Genomic DNA, 13,684 nt, shown 5'->3' on the forward strand with positions numbered 1-13,684 from the left:
GTTGCATAACCAGACTCAGCGAGGAGACTGCTGATATATCATAATAACTTTTTGATTTTTGTCACAGTCTGCAGACATTTAAATCTGAGACATATAACCTTCATATCCACGGAAGTCCATTTAGCTGGCCGAATGCACACCAGAAACACGGAATTCACTGATATTCAAAGCTGCTCCCGTCGTGATATACTTCCCTTGCCTGGGAATGAGCCGGGCGTTTTGCTCAGGCGCCTGGAAAAGGCACCGAGGAAAAAAAACAGCAGTATGGACATTGAAGATGTAAGCAAACCGTCATCTTCCTCGTCATCTTCATTGTCGGCAGTGTCGTCACCATAAGAAGAATGGGCCAGAGACTGCCTCCGAACGCCTGAAAATGCTCCGAACCGAACGCCGTTTTTTCTCAATAGAAACCAATGACGCCGTTTGTAAGCGTCGCGTCTATCGTACCACCGTCGATCGTGACGATTCTGCTGTGGAACGCCCTCTTCAACTCTCCTCTTCCAGGAAGAACTATTCATGAATTAGCGATGGCCAAATTTGTTTGAGGGGAAAAGAGGAAGACATACGTAGTTGCCATTCAACTTCTGCTCCTGGTCAAGCTGACTCTGGTGCTTGTTGATACGAGGACGGTAGCTGTTGGGATCACGACGGAATGTGACGTCCAAGTTCTTCAAGAATCGGTTGCAGCCAGTGAGGAGGGATTCAGGTTCGTTGGCGTGAGCATCGATGGATGGCTTGCCGTCAAACACAATGACACGGTCAGCGAGATAAGTAGCCATAATGAAATCGTGCTCGACAATAAAAGCCGTCTTCTTGGTGTTCATGATGAATCGCTTAATGACTCGGGAAGCAGTAATACGCTCTATGAAGGAAGCATTAGCATGGAGAACATCAACAAGCAAAAAGGAAATGGAAACTTACGCTCGGCATCAAGGTAAGCAGAAGGTTCGTCAATCAGATAGATATCCGCAGGGATACCTAGAGCGAGGACAATAGCAACACGTTGCAATTCACCACCAGACAAGTTCTGAACTTCCTGGTCAATGAAATCATCGATCCTGAGAGGCTTGTAGACATCAGTCTGGAATTGGGGGTTGAGGAAGGCAGCCTTGATCCTCTTGAAGAACAACTGGCGAACGGTACCCGTGAATTTGGGGGTGATCTTCTGAGGTTTCATGCTGATGTTCATCCGAGGAATCGATACGGTTCCGTCTGGTTTCTCGGCTCCAGCAAGCATTTTACAAAATGTGGTTTTGCCAGTTCCGTTCTCACCCATCTATTGCCCTTTGGTTAGCAACAGTTGGAGCGAAGGCAAGGAGAGTTATGTGAACATACCAGAACAACAATTTCCGAGTCAGTGAATTTACCCGAGTCAATTGACAGATGGAAGTTGCCCATTGTCTTTTCCATCTTTGGATAATGGAAAGCACGACCCTTGTCAACCAAGAATTCGTCACCGGCCTCGGCAATGCGGAAAGTCAAGGATTCCTCACGGAAACGCAAGTTCTCGGTGGGGATGTGACCATCAAGGAAGATGTTGATACCTTCACGGACAGACGAAGGCAGAGTAACAACACCATAGACGGCAGGTCGACCATAAAGAACGCAGACGAAGTCGGAAAGATAGTCCAAAACAGACAAATCGTGCTCAACAACAATAACATAGTCATCAGGTCGGAGCAACTCCCGAATGGTACGGGCAGCAGCGAGTCTCTTTGAGTGGGTCAGTCATGTACCGCTAACAATATGTTACAGAAGATATTGGCTCACCTGACGAATATCGAGGTAGGAACTAGGCTCGTCAAACATGTACCTATTTTCCGACAGACATTAGACATTGTTCTCATACAATCTTGGAGTATAGTTCGTATGGTAATAATACGGGTAGTAGGGAGGGTAGCACTCACACATCTGCCTGTTGCACACAAACCAAAGCCAAGGCAAAACGCTGCAGCTCTCCACCAGAAAGGAGGTTAATGTCGCGGTTCTCGACTTGCTTGAGTTCTGATCGGTCTGTTAGCATCTTATGTAGTACCACGTGCAAAGTAGCAACTACGAACCAAGAACATCCATGATGCGATCCATATTGTCCATTTGGGAACGAGCCTCAATCAGAGGGCCAACCTCCTTCACGGGTCCTTTGACGGCCCTGGGAATTTGGTCAACATACTGAGGCTTGACGACAGCCTTCAAGTTGTCTTCCAAGACCTTTGTGAAGTAATCTATTGAATGTAAGTAGAATTTCAAGCCATGTATTGTTAGGACGTCACCTACTCTGAAGTTCGGATCCACGGAAGTATTTCAAAATTTCCTGCCAGTCAGGGGGGTCGTCGTAACGTCCGAGATTGGGCTTGAGTTTACCACTGAGGATTTTCAGGGCCGTACTCTTTCCAGTACCGTTTGCACCGACTTTATGCGGGTCAGTCAAGGGATCTTCCTGACAGGTTCGCAGATAACCTACCTAAACCGAGAACCTGACCAGGTCGAGGCATAGGCAAGCGATGCAACTTGAAGCTGTTGGCCGAGTAACGGTGGGTGACTTGTGTCTCGAGGTTGGTCGGCAGGTTGATAATGTGGATAGCACCGAAGGGACATTTCTTAGGGCAGATACCGCAACCGATACAGAGACGTTCGGAAATGAAGGCGATTTTCGACTCGGGTGTCACTTCGATACAGAGCTTGCCTGTGCGGACCACAGGGCAAGACTTTTTGCACTCTTGACGACATTTCTAGATAAATAATTGCCGTCAGTAATTGTTGCCGAGTGAAGTTACTACCATCGATGTTGAAAAACTTACCTTGGGCTTGCACTATATGTGTGGCGACAAGGGCGCAGCGTCAGCATTTGCCATCTTGAATGGTTAAAGTGTGTAATATCTGGCAACGAACCTTGTCGCTATTGACAATAGCAATTCTAAGCATAGTCAGCATTCAGTTCAACTCGTTTCCCATCTTCAACAAAGTGTTACCTTGTAAGTTTGTCCGACATGATGTGTTGTTACCGTCGCGGTAGTCTGGCGCTTCAAGTTAGGCCTCCGACTCAGGAATAGATATGCTTTTAACTGCAGAGAATAAGTACTTACCAGATGCAACAAAACGGAAGCCGGTTCTCCTGTATCACAAAGCGATCACCTAGGACCCAGAGACAGCGAAGCGATGCGATCCGTTCGTCGATATAGGATGGAGGGGCATCGACGAAAACCTGAACAAAATTGTGGGATGTCGTAGTGTGGAGCCTTCCCGCAACTAAAACTTGAAGAGGGCGTGCCTGATGTTGATGCCTCAGGTACCTAGGGTAATCCGATCGAAATAAGCAAGCTCTGATTGGCCGCTGCATCCCATACAATTCACCTTGGTCACGAGATTTACCCTACAAAGTAGTGTAAACACGTCTCAAGAAATAGACACACCTCTGTAGTACTACATAGTCTTCTGATAGTTCTCTCTAGCCCGATTGAGCACCCGACAATACGTGGATAGAGCCAATGACAATGCGCCAACAAGGTACAACAGAGGGCGAGTCAATGGCCTATTAGCTTTAGGGCTGCCCGCCAAGCCATATAGCAGCCTCAGGCCACAAAGGGCAACTAGGCAAAGCGCCGCGGTGTTTGGCCTCGTCGGAGCTGGCTTTCTACTCGCTGTTCCACGTCTTTCACCCACACCAACTTCCCTGACATTCCACTACCGCTGTAACTCACCTTTCCCAGTGTCTCGCGGCTTCGCAGATCCCCATAGCAAATCTTTTTCAACACCCTCACCTACAACCCAATTCATTTCTTTTTCTTTTTTGTTATCTATTAAAATTGATTTTCATTCATACCTCCCCCGTCATCGGGGTCACCACGCTTGTGAAGGTAAGTTTTTTTCGCTTTTCGTTCCGCTGGCCAGACGCGTCCTGGCTCACTTGGAGTACTTTGATTCATCCGTCGACCCACTCACCACTGTCATGATATCGTTCATTCTGCCTCTGGAGCTTCTATTCTGATAGAAGGCAGTCTCTCCTATCTTTGCTCCTCATTGTGCTGGTCTTTCTGCTGTCTGCTTTTCAGCCCCGTGGGTGGCCGATCCTCTCGCCATCAATCTCCGCTCTCTCCATCGGACTTTCATCAAAAAAGATATCCGTGCATCAAATGTCCAACTACTTTCTTATTCCTACACCTTTATTGTTTCTGTATATGCCCTCTGTGGTCGCAAATCTCTCCTGATCACCCCCATATCGATTTCGTTGCTCTCTACTGCTCGCTTGAACTAGCAATGCTGACCTCTTGTCGCTCCCCCAGCAGATAGCATGGTGTACCCATCCGTTACCGAGTTGTCCTCCGGGACCGATGCTTCTAAGCCATTGACAAATGGGTATAACGGCTACGATCATTCCTCTTCTTCGGAGCAGGCCAGCGACCAAGAGGATCAAGTCATGAGCGATGCTGAAAGCGAAACGTCCGATTCATCTCACGTCGACACCAACAACAGTGCGGCCGCTGGAGACGACAACAACCGTGAATATTCTCTTGCGGGAAACTCCAGCTATGATGATTCAGATCTGGAGAGCCGGGCTGGCATTGGCTCAAGAAATGGCTCTTCCGCGTCGTCATCACCGGGCTCCAGCCAGGAAGTGAAACGAAGATCGGCCGTCGATGAGACAGACTACATCAGAAGCAATCCGGAACTCTATGGGCTTCGGAGGAGTGGCCGCTCTAGGACTGAACGTCGTCAGACACTGGTGGATTCAGACGAGGACGAGGAACCGAAAGCACCACGTTCAAAGCGACGGCGCATTGTCAATTCACGGCCACCGTCGAAAGAGGCTTCTCGATCGGTAACCCGGTCCTCTCCTTCAGACTCAGATACAGATGAGTACGGTGGTACCTCTACTCGTACAGCACGGCGTCGCCAATTACAAGCTGCCAAAGTCCGTATCCCAGCTGAGGTGCGTTTTTCTAGTAGGAATGCTACTAAGGTTGCGAATTACAATGAAGATTCCGACGACATGTTTGAAGAGGATGAAGAAGACCTCACGCCAAACGATGCCAGCACAGCACAGTATTACAACGGTCCTGGTATCGACTTTGTTCTGGACCATCGGCTCAAAGATGGGGTTGACCCGAACATTAGTGATACGGACGTTACGATCCGTGACTGCCTCTACTACATCAAATGGCAAAATCAATCCCACTATCATGCCACTTGGGAGTCTAGCGACAGTCTCAAGTATCACACTGGTTTCCGCAGACTAGAAAATTACTTCAAAAACAAAGTCAAAACCGATCTCTACCTCAACAATGACCCCGATGTTGCGCCGGAAGAGAAAGAAAAGTGGAATCTCGACCGCGAGCGTGACATCGAATCATTGGAAGACTACAAGAAGGTTGATCGTATCATCGGACACCGTGATACTTTAGACGGGACGGAATATTTTGTGAAATGGAAACGGTTGAATTACGACGCCTGCACTTGGGAAAGTGACTCACTAGTCAAAGAGATCGCAATTGATGAACTTGACCAGTTTCTGGATCGCAATGATAAAGTTGTTTCTTGCGACAAACGTGAAATGCAGCCTAGAACAAGATCACCACATGTGCCCATCACTGGTTCGCCAAGTTTTCTGCAGAACGGCCAGCTGAAGGACTTTCAGGTCAAGGGCTTGAACTTCTTGGCCTACAATTGGTCTCGCAACCAGAATGTGGTTCTCGCTGATGAGATGGGTCTTGGTAAGACCGTTCAAACCATTGCTTTCATCAACTGGCTTCGTCATGTTCGCGGTCAAGATGGGCCCTTCATTGTTGTGGTACCCCTTTCCACCATACCGTCGTGGTCTGAAACATTCGAGTACTGGACACCAGATGTGAATTATATTGTCTACACTGGCTCAAGTCAAGCTCGGCAGATCCTCAAGGATTACGAACTCATGAAGGATGGAAACCCACGCAAGCCAAAGTTCAATGTGATGCTGACCACATTCGAGTATGCCAACATGGACTTTGATTTCTTACGACAATTCCCTTGGCAGTTTATGGCCGTAGACGAGGCTCATCGCTTGAAGAATCGAGAGTCTAACCTCTACGGAAACCTTCTCGATTTCAAGGCCCCTGCCCGGTTGTTGATTACGGGAACTCCGATCCAAAACAATCTGGCAGAGTTATCAGCCTTGATGGACTTCCTCAACCCTGGATTAGTTGAGGTTGAGGTGGATATGGATTTGAGTTCTGAACAGGCGTCTGAGAAATTGGCTAAACTTCAAAATACCCTGAAGCCTCTTATGTTACGCCGCACAAAGTCCAAAGTCGAGACTGATCTTCCCCCGAAGACAGAAAAAATCATTCGCGTTGAATTATCTGATATCCAACTTGAATACTACAAGAACATCCTGACGAAGAACTATGCTGCGTTGAATGAAGGTGCCAACGGTCAAAAGCAGTCGCTACTCAATATTATGATGGAGCTTAAGAAAGCCAGCAACCATCCTTTCATGTTCCCCAATGCTGAGGCCAAACTTTTGGAGGGCAATACGCGTCGTGAGGATCTCCTACGTATCATGATCACCAGTAGTGGCAAGATGATGCTTCTCGATCAGCTTTTAGCTAAGTTGAAACGCGACGGCCATCGGGTTCTTATTTTCAGCCAAATGGTGAAAATGCTTGATCTTCTAGGTGACTACATGCGATTCCGAGGCTATCAATACCAGAGACTCGATGGTACAATTAGTGCTGCAAATCGGCGAGTTGCGATGGAACATTTCAACGCCCCAGAAAGCTCCGATTTTGCATTTCTGTTGTCCACCAGAGCCGGTGGTCTTGGAATCAACCTCATGACCGCTGACACCGTCATTCTTTTCGACTCTGACTGGAATCCACAGGCAGATCTTCAAGCGATGGCTCGCGCGCATCGAATCGGTCAAACTAGACCTGTGAGCGTTTACCGTCTTGTGTCCAAAGACACCATCGAAGAGGAGGTGCTCGAACGAGCCCGAAATAAACTCATGCTCGAATTCATCACAATTCAGCGTGGCTTGACAGAAAAAGATGTTCTTCCAGGTAAAGCCAATCGTGCTGTTGGAGAGCCTACTGGAACGGATGAGATCTCGCGTATCCTCAAGCGACGTGGACAGAAAATGTTTGAGCAAACAGGGAACCAAAAGAAACTCGAGCAGCTCGATATCGACTCCGTTCTTGCGAACGCGGAGGAACACAAAACGGAACAGACTGAAGGATTGGAGGCGGACGGTGGCGAGGATTTTCTCAAGTCTTTTGAGTTCGTCGACGTGAAAGTAGATGAAATGAGCTGGGACGACATTATTCCCAAAGAACAACTTGCTGAGATCAAAGCCGAAGAAAAGCGCAAAGCCGACGAAAAGTATTTACACGACGTTATCGAGCAGAATCAGCCTCGGAAGCGCAATGCACCCAACGATGCGTTCGACGAGCGGGAAGAACGAAAAGCTAAACGTCGCGCACGGGCTCAAGTCAATATTGAGACTGCTGACGGATCAGAATCCGAATCCCAAGATCCGAAACGCTCGCTCAAGGAGAAGGAACTTCGTCATCTCATCCGGGCGTTTTTGCGTTATGGAGATGTCGATGAACGAGAAGAGGATGTTGTACGCGAAGCCCGTCTGGTTGGACGCGATAGGGACACCGTCAAAGCTGCTCTCCGAGCGATCACTGACAAGGCTGCCCAGTTGGTTAGAGAGGATAGGGAAAAGCTAGAGGAGATGGAGAGGTCAGGCAAAATACCTACGAAGAAAGAGAAGAAGGCAGTTCTTTTCGATCATCAGGGTGTTAAGCGAATTAACGCTCATACCATTGTTGAGCGCCCTGAAGAGATGCGTATCCTGCGTACAGCAACCCAGGGGCTGACTGACCAAACTAGTTTCCGGGTTCCTGAAGCATCAAAGAAGGCCGACTACACTTGCTCCTGGGGTGCGCGTGAAGATGGAATGCTCTGCATCGGGATTGTCCGTCATGGTTACGGAGCATGGCCTGAGATCCGCGACGATCCTGATTTGGGTCTAGGTGACAAGTTCTTCCTCGAGGAACATCGTGTTGATAAGAAAAATGAACGCGCGAATGCAGATGCGAAAGGAACCAAGTCTCCTGGAGCTGTCCACCTTGTCCGCCGGGCTGACTACCTGATCTCCGTTCTAAGAGATAAGAGCTCGAATGGTCATAGTGTCACCGCTAGAAAGGCTGTCGAAAATCATCATCGCAACAAGAAATTACAAAACATTCAACGCCGACAGCCTAGTATCTCCGCATCCCCAGCTCCTTCCAGTGGTCGAAAAATTCGTCGTGAATCAGAGAAGCCTCGGCAGCGGTCACACACGAATGGGCCTCGTGAAAGTACTGAGCGTGCAAGTACTCCTAGAGCTGAACCTGCAAGGATCAAGAATGGATCTGCAACTGAAAAGGTGCACAAACGTATCCAGAATGGAGTTCATGAGGATCATACCCGACCTCGCAGCGTTAGCACTACTGCACCTCCGCTTACGATGGAAGATTCGATTTTCGAACCTAAGGCTCACTTGTTGCATAAGCTTCGTGATGTGAAGAAAAACAATCCTGACAAAGAGCAGCGTGCCAACGAGATGCGCCGTCTTATTTTGAAAATCGGCAATTTCATCAAGCAGCTCCTACGCAATGATAATTATCCGGGGTTGGAGGATAGGCTTTGGTAAGATTGCTACCTTATTTCATATCTTTGAAACTTGACTAATCATTACAAGGGGACATGTCGCCAAAAATTGCTTTCCTCCTGGCAAAGCAACGCTCGAGTCTATCAAAAATATGTATGAGAAGGTTGTCGCCAACAATAGAGACACAGCTACTACTGCCAGGTAGAAGTGCCTTATGACTATCATAAAGTGAGGGGTAGCAAGTCTACTTCAAGCTGATTCTTGTCACCAGCCAATCTTTGAGATGAATGGCATGTCGTATCAATGACTGTCTTTGATGATGCCCTCCGTTGCATTGTGTCTAGGGTTTATTACCCCTCCTTTGCAATGTTTTGATGGGTGCTTCGAAATGGCCCCTCCCGATGTGATTTGCCTTTGCACGATTCACGGTCCGATATCCATCTCTGCGTTGCCCCATTGCCGTTTGGTTTGTCTCTTACATGAAACAATATTTCGATGTCTATTATTCCAGTCGAGTTATTTGGCGGCTGAGTGTATTTCTTACCTTTGTTTTTCAATACTCGTTCAGTTATGCATTTCGAGCGCGGAGTTTGGGATTGAGACGTCTACATTATACATATGTCGCATTGCATGGTCAGGCGTACAGGAATGATGACGTCTGTACGAGAGTTGAGCGCAGTGCATTTTTTCAACATTTTTTACATTTCTCACATTTCTTGATTTGTCTTGACTTTTATCTTTGCATCTTCATAATCTGCCCATCACATGTTTGCCATTTACAAGGACAGATTCAAAGTGTGTCTTGTCTTCGTTGTTCATTACTTTTTTTGCCCATTGTTGTTACCAAGCAGAAAATGGTGTTCTTGTACATACATGGCGTCGTGCTTGAAATGATTTGGTGTGGTGTTGCATTTTTTTGGGAGTTCTAAAAGCGAGATCTAATCTATGAGAATCTAGAGTCTTGGAGGAGGTGAGAGCTGTTGTCATGTTGACGATGTATTTACTAAAAATCTCTGAAGAAATGAAACGATACCACTTAAGACTGTCTTAGATATATTCTTCATAAGCCACCTAGCTTGTCAGCACTGAATGTAAAAAATCAACAGTCATCTGGGTAATTCATTAAATCTTTTTAGAAACAGTACATGGCAGAGAACTTGTATTCCACCCGAAACGTAAACGCCATGCAAGTGTAGTCAATCCAACATAAGAAATAGACTCCAGGCCATGAAACAAACATAGGTGTACATCAAGAAATGGGACAAAAGATCTGAAATGGGAAAATAAAAATTATACAGCATCAAGCACCAACTTCCTCAACACCATTCTGCGCATTCCCAGTCTCCTTGTCAGCCTCGCGCTGTGCGTCAGAGACAACTTTTGACAAGCGGCCCTCGGCATCAATGACTTCAGTCAGCGCAGCCTCCTTCTCAAGGAACGCATCTTTGCGCTTCGGCTCTAGTTCTTGCCACTGCCGTTTGAGTTTCGAAGTCTCGATCTCTGCCCAATGTACCTGACGGCGAAGGAGTCGATAAAGTTGACTCGGCGGAAGAGCAAGCTCATGCGCATCAAAGCCCAGGTCAGGACTGAACTCGGGCACGGGTAGCAATTCAGCCTCCTGGCTGTCGATGTCTCGGGTTCCTCCTTCTCCGTTCGTCGAGGATTCGGCGTCTTCTCTGGGACCGAAGTTGAGTTTCAGCTTGATGCGTTGGACTTTATTAGTTGGGGTTGCTGTGTTGGGTAGGTTGTTTAGGAGTTGGCTTTTGGGAACGGGGTCTGAAGGTCGGAGGGCTTCTGTCTCGTGGACTGTGCGCATGTGTTTTGCGAGGGCGTCGGAGCGAGTGAAGCTTCGGTCGCATTCTAATATGTGTCAATAGGTAGAATAGCAGACAACTGGGAGGTAGAAATACCTGGAAGGGCACAGTAGAACGGTTTCTCTCTAGTATGACTGCGCATATGCGCGCGCAACGCATATCCACTGGCATGCGTTTGTCCTTTGCGACTGCAATCAGTCCATTCACAGGAATATTTCTTTTGTCTCGTCCCAATATGCTCATCATGAATATGGTTGACCAGATTATCCATATTCCCGAGATCGCCAGCCTCGCAACCATCCCATCGACATATCGTGACTTGGTCGCCTCCGAGACCGCTATAGTCGTCGTCCTGACCACCACCGATCAATGCGATGAGAGAAGGGGAGTTGGGGATTTCGCCGTCGGTGTCGGAGGATATGGCGCTCGAGGAAGGTGATGTGGGTATCAGATCACCTTGGATGGAGGATATGGGTGTATGATGATCCCAGGATGCGACGCCTGTGCGACGGCGTTTGGAGGGCGGCATGCTCGATGCTGAGGGCGAGTGGCCATCTTTGTCCAGCTTCGTGTCCTCGGTCAGGTCGTCGGACGCGATGGACGAGAGGGGGGAGCCGGGCGATTCGGCCATTGTGTATCTATGAGAGGACTGAGAAACGTGGAAGTTTTTTGAGATGATGCCCGCTCAAAGCTAATTAGAAGTTTCGCGTTAGTGGTGAGGGTATCGCGGTGTGAGCTTCATGAAGTGATAAAGTTGAGGTCGAGTCAAGTAGTACGGCGGCACGTGATTCGGAGGCTTACAAGGAGTGAAGCCTTGTATTGCACAAAGAGCTCATACACAACACCCCAAAAAATTACGTTCTTCGTTTATTCATTGCCTTGCTTCGAGGAATATCTAGGAACGGGTCCCCGATCCTTCAGAAAGTATATAGTCTGCATTATTAAAGAACACATCGACGAAATAAACTAGATTCAAATCTAGATATGAATTACAGCTTCGTGACTTTGTTCGCATGAATGATGGCCTCGCGCGCCCCCGGCCAGACTTTCCTCTTGCCCGTCTCAAAATAACGAAAAGCATGAGCAGTCTCGACCCCATTATTCATCAGGTACGACATTTTCGGATCTTTGAAAAAGAATTTCCACCCTTTCCAGCCCCATCCAAGATTCTCCATACCGGTCCCTGCGGCGTCGTGCACAAAGCTCTGGTATTCCCATGACTTGACCATTGATGAATCGATGTTATGATCCAATTCCCAGTTCGAGACGATCCATCTATGATGCTCATCGATTTCCTTTTCCATTTGTTCCTGTGTCGGTAATGGATGGACATCCCGCCAGATGTTGCTAATAGCCATTGAGGAGACATCGCAGAAGGAGAAGCCGTTATTCTTGCCATAAGCTGAGTAACAGAGCATCGCGATTGAATTCGCATATTTTGGCGGAAAGATGTTTTTCCACAATCGTCTCACACTTGGCCCTTCGGGTCCAGCAGGTTGGCTTGTCTCAATGAATCGCGCAACAGTGAAATCGGCTGTGTATCCCGTAGCACAAATCACAGCATCAACTTCATGAATAACAGTGCCATCGATCAGCTCTATAGATTTCGGGCCAACGAATCCCTTCAATCCACGTAGTGAGGTCAATGAACCATTTTGCAGCGCTGGGATGACGGTCTCTGAGGCACTGGGAAGCACCAGTAATGGAGATGGGAATGGCAAAAGGTTCCATTCCGGCTCCAGCTTACCCCATCTAGATTTCATTAGCCATTCTGTTCCTGCAACAGACAACCACCTCATCGTTTTGGGGAAGTTCCTCGTTAGGAATTGGGATATCTGGCGACGTCTCCACGATACAAGGAGGTCTGTAGGTTTGTCGCCTCGCCACCTGCTTATAATTGCAGTGCCGCGTCTGTGTGATACGTAGATTTTCGAAGCTACTGGCAATAGTGTTTCGATGATATCCCCAGCTGTGCTTCCGATTCCAACTACAATGACCTTCTTGTCTCGAAACTGCTCTGGACTAGACATAGAGAGTCAATCTAGCAATTTATGAAACAGGCTGGGCGACGTACGACTTGAATTCCTGTGCATGAATCAGGACACCCTCGAACTTCTCTTGACCAGCGAACTGTGGCACTTTCGCTTTTGTCTGGTATCCATGCGTAAAAGCGACTTTGTCATATTCCTCAATACGAGGCTTTCCGTTGATGTTCAACTGCAGAAGCCATTTTGAATCTGTCTCGTTCCTGTATACTTGCTCGAGCTTTGCGTCAAACACAATGTCTGGGAGCAGGTTGAAGTGCTCGGCATATGATTGCATAAAAGACTGGAACTGTGCTTGTGTCAAATGTGGAGGGTATTCTAAACATGCACATTAACAATTGAATCATAAACTATTGGTGGTTCAGTATACGTACCCTCTGGCATAGGGAAATCCGACATCCCACATGTGTATTTGCTGATATTTGCCGTGGTAGCTATAACATGATTAGAGAGACGAAACGAGAGTCTAATAAGAGCATCGATCTTACTCTTTAGCGCTGTAGTAACATCCTTCTTGTCAGACCACGCCCATAAGCCTCCAACTTGCGACCTCCGTTCGTAGCATGTCACTTTGAACCCGTTTTCGCGGAGGGTCTTGAGCATCGACAAGCCAGAGCTACCTTGATATCTAGTTAGTTTCTATAATATAGGCGTCGATCAGAGAGGTATTCAATCTGTCTCACCAGCACCTATAACAGCTACCGTGCTAGGTTGGTTAAGATTGGCTTGCCTGGTCGCCATTTTGAATGTGTTCATACTGCTGTATTGAATGTGAAGGTTGGAGAGTTGAAGTCACAGCTGTCGGATCCATTTCAGCTCATTATCTCAATAATATACCCTAAGTTACTCCAAAGCGCATGACTAAGGGCATGAGACAAGAAATTGGGGGCCAAATGTCCATGGTACAGTTACACTCGACTGAAACTATTATACGAGGGCACCCTGCTATATATAACTAACCAATTGATGATAAATATACATAGTAGGCCAAGAATCGAACAAAGGATTTGCTGTCAGAGTCAACTAAACCTTCAGTATAGTTTCGTGGTAATAAGGATGAATGGTCGTGGACCCACGACGCCCGAGTAGGTTTAGCTTACTTAGGTACTGAAGAAGGATTTAAGCCTCTTTTTTTCGCGTTGGTTTTTCTCCTCTTCTCGTCACTTGCAAAGACACTCACAACATCCTCTACTACT

General features: G+C 47.4%; 4 protein-coding genes across 4 annotated transcripts; 1 reads left to right on the top strand and 3 right to left on the bottom strand.

The window, feature by feature from the left end:
* Positions 1–486: 486 nt before the first annotated feature.
* EYB26_003132 (uncharacterized protein) lies at positions 487–2,989 on the bottom strand (the record flags this gene model as incomplete). Its single annotated transcript, XM_054262435.1, has 12 exons — positions 487–510; positions 567–862; positions 922–1,276; positions 1,336–1,713; positions 1,771–1,813; positions 1,908–2,004; positions 2,061–2,222; positions 2,275–2,409; positions 2,462–2,729; positions 2,799–2,810; positions 2,890–2,914; positions 2,970–2,989. 12 exons carry the CDS (start codon positions 2,987–2,989, stop codon positions 487–489), a joined length of 1,815 nt encoding a protein of 604 aa, XP_054118410.1.
* A 1,299-nt stretch (positions 2,990–4,288) lies between these two features.
* EYB26_003133 (uncharacterized protein) lies at positions 4,289–8,834 on the top strand (the record flags this gene model as incomplete). The annotated part of the gene is made up of 2 exons (XM_054262436.1): positions 4,289–8,667; positions 8,720–8,834. The coding sequence occupies 2 exons, from the start codon at positions 4,289–4,291 to the stop codon at positions 8,832–8,834; spliced, it is 4,494 nt and encodes a 1,497-aa protein (XP_054118411.1).
* A 1,095-nt stretch (positions 8,835–9,929) lies between these two features.
* EYB26_003134 (uncharacterized protein) lies at positions 9,930–11,074 on the bottom strand (the record flags this gene model as incomplete). Its single annotated transcript, XM_054262437.1, has 2 exons — positions 9,930–10,489; positions 10,540–11,074. 2 exons carry the CDS (start codon positions 11,072–11,074, stop codon positions 9,930–9,932), a joined length of 1,095 nt encoding a protein of 364 aa, XP_054118412.1.
* A 358-nt stretch (positions 11,075–11,432) lies between these two features.
* EYB26_003135 (uncharacterized protein) lies at positions 11,433–13,229 on the bottom strand (the record flags this gene model as incomplete). The annotated part of the gene is made up of 5 exons (XM_054262438.1): positions 11,433–12,465; positions 12,518–12,806; positions 12,863–12,922; positions 12,977–13,108; positions 13,172–13,229. The coding sequence occupies 5 exons, from the start codon at positions 13,227–13,229 to the stop codon at positions 11,433–11,435; spliced, it is 1,572 nt and encodes a 523-aa protein (XP_054118413.1).
* Positions 13,230–13,684: the final 455 nt, after the last annotated feature.

This window comes from Talaromyces marneffei, chromosome 2, assembly GCF_009556855.1.
Source record: "Talaromyces marneffei chromosome 2, complete sequence".
In the NCBI taxonomy this organism is placed as follows: Eukaryota; Fungi; Ascomycota; class Eurotiomycetes; order Eurotiales; family Trichocomaceae; genus Talaromyces; species Talaromyces marneffei.